Source organism: Chelmon rostratus, chromosome 13 (genome assembly GCF_017976325.1).
Source record: "Chelmon rostratus isolate fCheRos1 chromosome 13, fCheRos1.pri, whole genome shotgun sequence".
In the NCBI taxonomy this organism is placed as follows: domain Eukaryota; kingdom Metazoa; phylum Chordata; class Actinopteri; order Chaetodontiformes; family Chaetodontidae; genus Chelmon; species Chelmon rostratus.
The window spans coordinates 17722744-17735260 of record NC_055670.1 but is presented as its reverse complement, the minus strand read 5'-3'; the positions used below and the strand labels follow the sequence as shown (position 1 = coordinate 17735260).

The 12517-nt window shown below is 39.2% G+C and overlaps 1 protein-coding gene across 2 annotated transcripts in view; it reads right to left on the bottom strand.

The window, feature by feature from the left end:
• LOC121615820 (LIM and senescent cell antigen-like-containing domain protein 1) overlaps nucleotides 1-11332 on the bottom strand; it is a 31015-nt gene extending 19683 nt beyond the window's left edge. The window contains exon 1 of one of the 2 annotated variants that reach the window (XM_041950272.1): nucleotides 11175-11332. In XM_041950272.1, the coding sequence (XP_041806206.1) occupies nucleotides 11175-11206 (32 nt within the window). In that variant the 5' untranslated portion in view covers nucleotides 11207-11332. Of the gene's footprint in view, nucleotides 1-4289; nucleotides 4513-11174 lie in introns of those variants that run through there. The other variant, XM_041950271.1, reaches the window with a different exon arrangement.
• Nucleotides 11333-12517: the final 1185 nt, after the last annotated feature.

Sequence of the window (12517 nt, the reverse complement as noted above, 5' to 3'; positions counted from 1 at the left end):
AGATGCATAGTGATGAGGTAATGTATGTACTTGTGGCGATGTAACATTAATAACTGTAAGATGATAATAATGAAACAAAGTAACTTAGTTTAAGTAATTTACACGTAAGCCTACAACCAACAGATCAAATCCTGCAATTTTCTTTATCTGTTGAATGACCGACCAAGACTGACTTCTGTCAGTCCCTTTGAACTTCTTTGGTTTTTGTTCAATTCTTTTCTTTTTCTTTGCTGATCCTGCCCCAGTATCAGCCATAACCATAAATCATGTTAAAATGTTAAATGTTAATGTTAAAATTTTAATTTCATGAAGAAGAACCTCCTCCTGCTTACTTTAACCAGCTAGCTCAACTCACTGCAAAACTTTGCTTTGGAAATGTAAACATATGATCTAATTTTGCCATGAATCAAAGCTGATGACAGGCATTAACTGGATAGGAATAGCCAATCTTCTCAGTGAATGGTCTTGTTTGGTTATGTAGGTCATATAGAGGCATCAGTGTTAAATTGAGACTGTTTCATAACCATTTAAAAACTCCCTGCAGTACATTTAATCATTTTTTCGATGCCTGAGAGAGAGAGAAAGCGAGAGAGAGAGAGAGAGAAAGCGAGAGAGAGAGACAGAATGTGAGTGTCGATATGAATGTCAACCTGAGCTTAAAAATGGCTACTGCAACTGTCAGCAGTAGACAAACTGTCTCTGCTGTGTTCCCTCTGCAGGACAGGATTTTGAGACTTCCTCACAGGGTCACTGGAGGTCACTGGAGACATTACAGGTCAGGTCACCCAGGGCCAAAGCCTTGAAAAACGAAGTAAGAAATATACTGTTCCACTGAACTGACCTCTGTTGCTATTAAAGAGGTAGAGCCATAAAGTTTCCAACAGAGGGAGGGTTTGTGCACATAATCTACTGCAGTGCTTCTCCACAGTCCATGTGGGCATGACTTCCACAGTCAGAAATATTTAACACAATAACACACTGATAAACATTTGTCTATTACATTTTCCATCCGCCAAACAACTCATAAGAAAAGGCAAAAAAGAACACTGAACTTTGAAGATATGTTAACAATAGCTAATTCCATAAAACAATATTTCTGTGGATATTTTATAAAGTGTCCCAAAAAGTGATGCCACACCTCCTGTACATCCGAAGATTATCAGACAAGTTTGTTTCCAATGCCGATGTAGACAATATCACTACTTCATCTGCTCAGCACTGTAACACTGGACCTGTGCTGGGGATGAATCTCCATTCACAAGACGATCCTGGAGGAATCTGTTTTCAGTTGGTGCTTGGTCGGTGTTTCATCTGGATTTGTCTGATTGGCTTGTCTTTGACTTCTTAGTTTCAATCTTAAAAGGTACAACATGTAAGACTTGGCCACCTCTCAAAGGCTCCTCCAAACAAATAGGGGGCAGCATATCACCAGAGTAACCACTATCTGCTGCTCACTATACTCTTTATATATATCTATACTCTACAGCGTCTCTGGCTGCAGCTGCTAGCTGCTGTAAGATATTTAGCTAAGTTAACTATGCAGCTATGGCCCATTTTCACATTTAACGCTGTGAATTATAGGTTTATTTCGACCAAAGCAGGGTTACTGACTATTGGAACAATTGAAAGACAAACAAAGACTGTTTTGGGGAGTTTTATTTTGTTTATCGTGGCCAAAATGATTGCTATATGCATAAAATATAATTTTGATATTTGTTCCATCACAATCTTTCATTAAAACACACAATGCTGCAGTTAGAATACACTTTCATTAAATGACATGTCTGTTTAAATTGTGTCTTAAGGTTGGCTGAATGGATCTGTGTCTACAGACAACATCTGAAATCAAATACACCCTGCTGACCCCCCATGCACTGTGTCAACAGCAACCATGGCAACACAGAAATGAGGGCTGCTGGCAAGGTGAGTGTGCACACTAAGCCAAGCATACACACACACACACACAACACTCAGTGACACATACTGATTTAATGACTGTGCAAACATAATTGATGACGAACATTTCCTTTGTTTTGGACTTTTTGTTCCAGACACCCACTTTGACCTGCACTCAGCCTGTAACACATACAACCCAAAGGAGTATAACAGTAAAACATAACGCGCACATCCTTTCTCAATGCTGTGAAGAAACCAGGAACTTGTTTTTTCAACACTTTTATGTCATAAGTGTAACTGGTAATAAAAGGCTAGCAGGTTCATTTACAGGCTCATTTAAAACACAGAATGTTCCCCTGCAATGTTGCTGATTACATTATTCATTTTCTTAATTATTATAAATGAAACACACGTTGCACATGATTTTGTTTCCTTTTGCATACACAAAACTTCTTTGAAACATTATGTGTTTCACTTTGGGTCAGCGGTGCCTCTTAATGATAATGGTGCTTGGAATTGTGGAAGACAGCAGATGCTTTGTAGACCCAGTTCTGCTTTTATTTCAGACCACATCAGTTTTCATGGTAAGCACCAAATTAGTGCTCGTGTCCACATACAGTAGTGATTACTGTATTTTCTGCTGACTTTTCAGGTGGTTAGGATTTGTGACGCTACCCTGCGGCAGTGCATATGGCAAAACATTTCTTGCAAAGAACAAGACTTCTGACTGTCATCATGCTGTACTCTGAAAAAGTTCCTCACAACAGAATGGAACTAATAAATGTATATTCTCTTTCTCACCACCGCTCGCAGGGTTTCCTGGATTCTCGCTCATTTTGGACTACTTGTTGTTGATCTCCTAGAGCTTTTCTACAATCTGTGGTACTGTTTTTTCCCCTCTCTCACATGCTTTTTTCCTACTCTTTGTTTTTTCCATCTATGGTTTAAAGCAGCCTTGTCATTTACTGATGAGACTTACTGTTGAAAGGCAACACAAATGTTTGGTTTGATGGATGCAATCTCCAGGCTCGTGTAAATACAGCAATCAGAATTGGCATGAAAGAATGAGTATTAGCACGTATATTTACTGCAGGTAAGTGATGATGCATTTCTGAGTCTTGTGCTTTGCCGGCTCAACACAGTGACCCTGCCCAGTCAGATGTATTCTCCAAAAGTTTTATGTTCATTTGAGTGACATATGGTGCAACGACTGTGCTTATGATAAACCGCACAGTGTAAAAATAATAGAAAAGAACCCACCAAATTATTTCTGCATTGCATGAGAAGGAGGGAGGCTACAAAGTGTGAAATGAAGTGTTTGTGGTTTGACTGGGGACACCTCTAAAGGGAGAGCTCCCTCTTTCTGTCCACATTCCTCACATTACTACATTCCTCTAATCACTTCAGGATCTCACACACACACACACACACACACACGCCAGAGAGACATAAAGGGAGAGACAGAAATGTGTTTGTGAAAGACAAAGAGCATCCAAAACTAATTGATGTTATCATATTGTGAAACCAATATTGCCAAAGTCTGCGCATGTTGTCTATCACTGTCGGTCACACAACTCAGTGGAATTCAGCCATCAGCTGCAGTATTTACTGCTCAAATACTCCACCACATCTCACCTTATCTGTCCTTGTCAATACAAGACACACAGAAAAGGACTTTTCTTCAAAGGTTCTTTGGCAATGATACTGTTACATAGCAACACAAACAAACGCTGATTCATTACATGATGCAAGAAAATGTCAATCAGCACCAGCTAATGACAACGAAGCAGATAACCGGCTCACGCTAGCAAAACCAACCCCATAAGAAGACCACAGGACACCACATTAAAAAGTCAGCAATCAAAGGCACAAGACTAAGCTCACTTTATATAGTTTAAAACAACTTCAACAGAAAAATATATCATTGTTAAAAACTTATCAGGAGGAATAAGGACTTTGGAAATGAGGAATGAATCATATTAGCTGGACAAATGCTTTACAAACAATTTGTTGAGAAATGTGACAGGAAACAAGAAAGAAAAAAGTTTCTGAAACAGCCTACGAGGATGCTGGACATTCTGACAGGTATGAAAAAGGCAAGTTTTACAGGTACAGTCATTGTTAATATTTGAAGTAATTCCTTATTAGGCCATTAAGTTTTCGTTTGGAACAATTTATAACCATTTATGTCAGCTGCTATCAAGCACCAAACGCAAAACTGTTTAACTTTTAGCTAAAAGTTTACACTGCAGAATATCGGCGACAAAATATAATTGAATAAAACACCAGCACCGGCAAAAGTCATCGCAGATCTGAATCTACATTTCCCAAATGTATAGTCTCATCAATAATTTCACATTTGACAGAAAAAAGTTTCACAAAGGTTAACTCACCTGAAGCTGTCCCCAGCCAGACTTCCATAGCTGTCTGGTCTCTCCTGTCTTCGTCTGTACAAGTCTGAGTTTGACAACTCTTTCAGCCTCAAAGAGTTCATCTTCCCTTCGCCTCTCTCCCTCCTTTCCTTCCTTCCTTCCTAGCCCTCGTCTGCCGAGAACACCCAGCCCACAGAAATAGTGAGACTCTACAGAAAGCGTGTGTGCTAATGCCAGAGCCAAATAAAAAGATTAAGTCTTGTTCTGCTCTTGTTCTCTCTCTCAAACACACCTCCAGGGCTCACCCCCTTGAGGAAGGACACATACAGAGGAGTGGTTTTACAGCCTGCACACCTATCAAATACTTCTTGCCCCTCCTCCCCCTCCTGCAGCAGGTAGAGGGACAATGTGTCAGAAAAAGGGAGAGAGTCGCAGAAGGTGGGGGAGTTACTGCCCTTTCTGGCCTTTACCCCCACTGTCTCCTTTGCCTCCTACTTCTCTCATGCTCATTCCACTCTTTAAAAAGAAAGCCCGGGAGAGACAAGAGAGAGTACAAACAACACAAGAGGCTATTTTCCACACACATACATACAATGGCAAGCACTGATGACTAGCTATGTGGTCTAGAGATGTCCTGATCATGCTCATGAGGTCATCTGAGGATACAGGCTGTTTGAAGCTAAAACTAAAAAATCTATACTTTAATGGAGTGCTGCAAGAGTGAGTCCTAAAACCTGGAAATTAGTTTGCGTTGTTGCACTTCCCGTTGCCTCGTCTCAAAGTCAACAGGTTTTTTGAATATGTATTTGGTTGGATGCCTGAAAGAAGGTCTGTGATTAACACAAGTTTAAGAGATTTTAATGTTTTTGTGAATTTTTAAGCTTTTATGTGTCTTAAAAAAAGGTGGTTGCTAACAAATGGCTAAATGAGACTGCAGAGGCCATTAAACGTCCCCACGCCAAAAACAGAAACTCAGCTACTTGCAAACTATTCTGACTCGAACTTTCTAGCTTGTAGATTTATCAATTTATAGTAAAGTGTGTATAGTATGGTGTAGTAGGAACCTTAGTCATGTGACTGTGGTGTAGTTGTTTATAGCCAGGAGTTTTTTAGTTCTTGCGACTGCATTTATATTTCAAAAATCATAAGTGTTCTTCACTTTACACTTTACGAAGATTTATAGTAAATATAATAATAGTACATATTTACCAGTAATATTCACTGAAATAAAAATGTGTTAAATTAAATTAGTCTAACTATTAATAAAAACAAATACAACAAAAGTATATTAAACATGGATTAAAAACAAAATATCATCTAAAAAACATTTATGTTTCCTTTTGTGTCAACATTTCCCCTTACACAATATGTGCTAATATTTGCAGATAAAATCAGTATCTGAAGTCAGGCTACAGTGAGCATAACATGTGATTTCAATTATGAAAAGGGGAATGACAAAAAAAAAAAAGTTTAACATGCAATCTAATTACTTGGCGGAAGTTCTGCCTCAAACACGCAATACCCTGATGTACCAATGTCTCATCTGTCAGTCTCATCCAGGCCAGGCATCACAGCAGCATTTTGATCTGCAGAGGGGTTTAGAAAAATGTAGTGGACATTTCAGTCTGAACAGCAGCTTGTTCAGAAGGGCGGAAACACAAAGACTGAGTAAAGCTGCACTATATTGAACAATGCCACCTATTATGGAGTAATATTTTCAAGTTTCAAGCATACACCGCTCTTCAGTTTGACTCCTCCACTGTAAACTGTGAGATTGTTTCCCAGCCAAAACAACAAACTACTGACAAAGGGGAAAATGTCAATCTATGAATTATTCATCACAGTGTTATGTGGGAACCAGAGATCTTCCCCAACAGACACAACAAGAAACACTGGAGATGCACATTTTCAGATGGAGCTGAGAGTTGCCTCTCATACATGTTTAATCAAAAGCAAGAAGCTCTGACGTCAACGGAACAGGGACACGATTGGTCACCCGACATGAAACCAAACAAGCAAAGTCAACAAGCAGCTAAAAAGAAACAGATGTACACAGAGCTCAGACTGCAGGGCTGTGGAACAGAATACACACGCTGATAAGCAATCTAATTCTTTAATTACCTGTTCAGGTTAACTGTGTTTATCCTGTCTATACCAGTCAACCCCTGCACATGCTGTTGCAGATATTACAAAGGTGTGAAAGTTTGACGGTTTTAATGGCTGTGGGTGGACTAACCCCTGACAGAAATCATGTCCCTCCTTATGTGCAGACATTTACATGCCTTATGAACAGCTCACACTGTGCAGATTCACCTTCAGCAGCTTGCCTTGACCTGTTCAGCATTCCACATGGGTTTGATGAACACATACACGTTAAGCAGAAGCGTAAAATGTGACCGCTGAAGCAGGGTCACAGTAGCACGGGCTGACATGTCTGAGTATGCCAGAACGTTCATGATGAATCATAGTTTTAGACTTTATATCAGAGTTCAGCTCAATTACAATTCAGTCCATTTGGGTTGTGCATTTCCCTTGAAACTGAGTAAACTGGTGATTGTTATACAACTTAAATCTAAATGGGAATGGTCACCTGCTCTGGATTACACAGTGTAAATTTTCTGCATTGAAGATGCATGCAGCCAAAGTTTTGTACTGGGACAAATGTACTGAGGGAGCTGTTGTTATTAGCACTCACACTGACTTACACAGACACACAGACACACACACACAAACATACACACACACACGTGCACACACAGATCACTATCCCACTCCACTGACATCACAGCTGAATGCCTAACCCATAACCCTACCGCTACCCCTAACCCTACAACCAAGTCTTAACCCCCAAAAAGCAAGTTTGTCCCCATGGTAACAGGTTGCCTACATGAGTTGAAGTGTAGTCAGGCCAACACACACACACACACACACACACACACACACACACACACACACACACAATCCCTTGAAAACTCCTAAAACTCTCTGCCACATGAGTGCACTGCCACTGTGTGGACAACACGGGTACTACAGCTACTCGATCGCCCTGGAATCTCTGAAAACCTAAGACATTGTAACGATTACAGTTACAGTCAAATGTATTCCATATATGTACAGTTGACTGACTATTTTGTATTCTTGAAATCAGCAACATATTTGGTGTTTTCATATCTGACACAAAGAATTTCTGAATATGCTCTCATTGTGTTAAGTTGAGTTACCATTTTATCTTTCTTTTTGTCTACAGAGGAATCTTATTACTGCCACTGTGCTGTAGCGATCCTATTTCCATAAATGTGCCATAAATCAATAAAATAACAATAAAAAGATTAAATCACACATATAAGTGGAAGTATACAAATAAGTACATACACAGCAGCCCAAATACTGAGCAACAATAAAAACATTTACGTCATAACACATCACCGTTATCAAGCTGACTTCCTAATAAAAAATTCAAAGGTGCACTATGGGGTTAAGACCATGCATAGCTCTATAAACAACATAATACCATGGCTTGCACATCTACCATGAAACTGATGGAGCCTAGCTGCAAATATTTCCAATAGTAATTTGAATTAATCTTACCATTGTTTTGTGTCAAACTGTGGTGAAGGTATTTCAACGGTTGCCAAAGTCCCTTTGCTGTCACTGCGAATGCTCCTATTGCCCTTATCTTAGCGTGCATGGCCACATCACTTCCTGTTTGCTGTGCTGTGTGTGTATGAGAGCGCAAATGTTTGCATCCATTTGTGCCAATGTGCCAGTATGTGTTTGTGAGAGAAGGGTGGATGTAAAGCGAGCACACTCACACTTCTTTCCCTGTGTGTGGTGTAGGACTTCAGATGCCAGACTGTCTGAGATCAAAGGTGGTGCGAAGAAGAGGAGGAGGGACTGAGGAGGTGTGAGGAGGTGCAGTAAGCCTTCAATGACCAGAGTGAATAGATAGTCAAGTAGTTCTCATGGACATGCCATGTGAAGTGTTTCTTTGCAGCTGCCATACCGGAGGTGAAAGGCCGAGCCCACCGACCACACTGACTGCCACCGACACATTATATTAGTTGTGTGGGTGATCCATCACAAGTCATGGGTGGTTAAAAAAAATCTGTTTCGCAACTGTGTTGTTAACTTGATAACAAAATAATAGAAATAATGTGAGACCTGATTGGCTGATGTAAGAAACCTCTATGTAAATAAGAATAAAGCAAACATAAACATACAGAAATTTATCACCAAGAAGGCGGTTACAGCATTCATTAGTGTGCAAAACTAGTACAAACATATAGATCAAAGTGTGCAAAATATCTGCAGTCTAAAAACAATCAAGTGCACACTTTCTATTAATAAACTGACATCCTGCATAATTTCAGAGTTTCACAAGTTCAAAAATTGCACATTTCCTGTGAGTTTCATAAATTTCAGACATAACAACATGTATGTGTAAAATCCTCCCACAACACAGTGGGGTTATTTTTCTGGTCAGACATGTGGGGGGTTAATAGATGTCTCAAGGTGGAACTAAATAGTATAACATTACTATTTCAAAGTCTCATTACACACACACATACACACATTTTGCCATGGAGGAACTGCTGTAAGCATGACCGTTGCACAGCCTGTTGTTCCATACTTCGTTTCGTTTTGCTGCGTCCTATGAAGAAAAACTCAATGCATCCCACAGACAGTCACTCCAAAACTCTTCCTGTAAACTAGATTTTTTTCTCTTGCTTCTCCAGAGTTTGTTACAAAGTTGGTTGCTGCTGTTAGCTAGCATAAAGGAGCTACTTTACACTGCTCCCTTCCTCTCAGAGCAGCTTTACAATTATGAGTACATAAGATCATTATTGAACCTAATCCCTAATTATGATTTGGTATCTCATAATAATGAGTAGGAAGTCAAATTACTGTAACTTCTAATTTAATATCTCACAGTTTTCAAACATGTGTAAGAAGTAAAAGTTTCTGAAATCTAATGCAGACAGTCCAAATCCTACATCACACTGTTCACTGCTCTTCCAAACAAGGACAAGTCCACACTGGAGACGGGGACATTCTTCTAAGCTCCAGTTGTATCAACACAGTGTGAAGTCAGATAAAAATGTAATGCGTTGGGAATGCAGCAATCCTTAGGCCTTTAAAAGACTCTCCCTCTGAGCTTTCAGTGTCCAGAGTGCTTTATAAAAGCCAGATTCATCCCAGGCCGTAATTAACTGCGCAGTGCACACAGTAGCATTCACACTAGTGGAAAAAATACTGCTCTGAATGGCAGTCCCCGGGGAATGGATGGTCAGGAAGTGGTTTGGAAAGCAGTAACTACTGTCCAGTGAGTTTGTGTGGACATTCCTGTGCAGGGAGGAGGTTGATCTGCAGAAAATGGAGGAACATCGTCTTTCATTCTTTAAAATTTCTTTCTCATTGCTATTCTGTGTGCTATCACTTCTGTCTAATGTGCGAGTGGTCGGCTGATATAAATATATCAAGTTGCTCTTGAAGCTATTATGGCTTTTTATTATCAAAACTATGAGTGTGAGCAACAATCTGATCTTGTTTTTATATGCTCAAAAGGAGCCACCTGAAGATGTCACTTTGTGCTCTGGGGAACTGTGAAAAGCCTGTTTCACATTTTTTTGACATTATTCAGACTAAATGATAAATTGTGAAAATAATGATGTAGAAGTTTTTGAAATCTAATGCAGACTATTCTTATCAGCCAATATAAGTGAGAGATAATGACGGAATACACATAGATTTCTCAACAATACCAATACCAACTCCAGGCTGGATTTACTATCCATCTGCTACATCATTTAATTCTGTTTAATTTCATTTACTTTTATCAGAGTAGAATATGAGACTTCTCTGCTCTTCCATGGACAATTTTTAGTATTATGATTAATCATATCATCACATCTCCAAATCATTCAGCAATACAAATGAATGAATGAATGAGTGAAAAGACAGTCTGATTATTGAGCTACACAAAAATGCACTAGAGAAAGCAATAAAAATGCTTTAATAATATAATCACATGACAACCTGATGTAGCTATACAATTCTGTCAAAATATGTGAGTGTGTGTGTGCCACAGTTAGGCGCATCATGAAAAGCTAGTCGCATAATTCTTCTGGCTATTATTGCATTTGTCAGAAACACCACTACTAAAATAATTCAATCCAAATTCAACTCAAGAAAACTGTATTCATCCTCTTTATATATAAAAGGGAAGTTGAGCAGCTATGAGACAACTTCTAGAGCTAGGCTAGCTAACTAAGCTAACTGTCAGTTGCTAAGTAAATTAGCTATCTGACGCTTTAAGATCCAGTAATGGTCCATATCAAGTTTGTGGCATCGTCAGCAACAACTATAATTCAATTTACATTATTTACCATGCTGTAAGTCACATGGGTGCTTTATGAGCCACAGTAATAGCACTTACAAACTTGGAAACAGATAACTTTAATCTAAACTCTACGGACAGAGGCTTTTCAGACCAAACCCCATTCTGCAAATCTGCCATTTTAACTGAACTGAACAGTTCAACGTTTTAGGAAATATTTGACCTCTGGAAATCCATTAATAACACGATGGAGGGCGCTGGAGAGCAGCTTAAGTGACCAAGTTCAGATTGTAGCTATACAACATTAAAGTATATTAGCTGTAGCTAGTTTGTGTGTCGCTAATGTGCTTTAACTTTCCGTGATAAAAGCCATTTTCTCTCATGCACATAGTAACATTAAACTAGCAGCTTTTTCAATGGGTTTTGTCATGACTGAATCATCCATGACAGAATGGAACATACCGGGGCTGCGTTTTTTTTCTCCCCCCGTCCATCGAGAAACTGTCAACTTCCCAACTTATCAAGCAAAATGTCTCGTTTAGGGAACCACTTCAAAACTTCTCACTCACCCGTTTGTCATTTCCGTAATGCCGAGCATCATGCCGCTCCCTCCCGGACCAAGCTTGAGCTTTCGGACTTCAGCTGCGGATGTCCAGATGTTGTACAGTCTGGGATGTAACGTCGGCCAGTATTGGTCTTCACTCAGTGGGAAGAATGGCGAAAACGGGCCTCGCCTCAGTTCACCAACCGTCAAATAGATTCAACGAAATATTTCACTTCCGCTTATGACTTTCAAAGTAAAATCCGGTTCTTAAACGCGCGTTACAATGAGTTCAGATATTTAGAGTAATGCACTGTGAAGGTGGAGATCTTCTATCGTGACAGTAAACAATATGTTTTCAAGTACAGATGTACTATCTTGCACATTCTGTATACATGTTCAGCATGTATACATGCACAGGCACATTTGTACTATATATGTAAGTGTATGTCCACCTTGTAAATATAATTTTAATTTTCCTGCTAATTCCTTCCTTTAGCGCTACTTTTATTTGCTATGTCCATACAGAAGATTTCAATATTTGTTTAGACATTTGCTGTGTGTGTAGCGTGGAAGGAGCTGCAACTGCATTACATTGTACAATCCTGTATTGTATAATGACAATAGAGCTGAACCTTGAATCTTGAACCTACTATCAGTTTTTTGTTTGGACAAGGGCATATCATAATACTCGTTTTGGCTTCATATCTGCTCAGCAAACAGTGACTGTCTTGAAAGCAGATTTGCACACAAACACCTTAATCTAATATACCAATCAAAAGTCAATTTTGCTACCCAGTTTTGAGTTATGATGTAACACAGAGGTGATTCTACTAATGGGTGTTTCCACAAAGGACATTTTGGCATGTCTAAACAACAGAACCAATAATAGCTGAATTCCATTTAGCTGCTTCAGTTTCAATTTTTGTGCACACTGGCTCACTGTCAGACTTAGGCCACATGCACACAGGGTTTTTCAAAACATAGGTTTTTTACATGTCTTTAGGCCTCATGTCCTCACACAACTGCAGTTTTAGTTTAGTCACTGTTCTTTGGGAAAACTCGTTCCAGCAGGAAGATTAGCTTAAGCACTGTTTGCTGCGTTAAGAAAACTGACGCGTAACAGAAAAAAGCCATTGCTACTGTTATTAATAAAACCTGTGCTTTTCCTGTTAAACATCTGATATGAAAAGGGCCAATTGCCAACCATGCAAATTATTACATTTTCTACACTTTTTTAGATTGTTTTCTATCTTTCAGTGGCTAATTTTGTTATGTGCAAATACAAAGGTCATTTTAAAACTGCTCCTGATCTGAAAAACAGCATAAATAACTTACAACTGGCACTTCACACTGCATTTCTAATGCCAC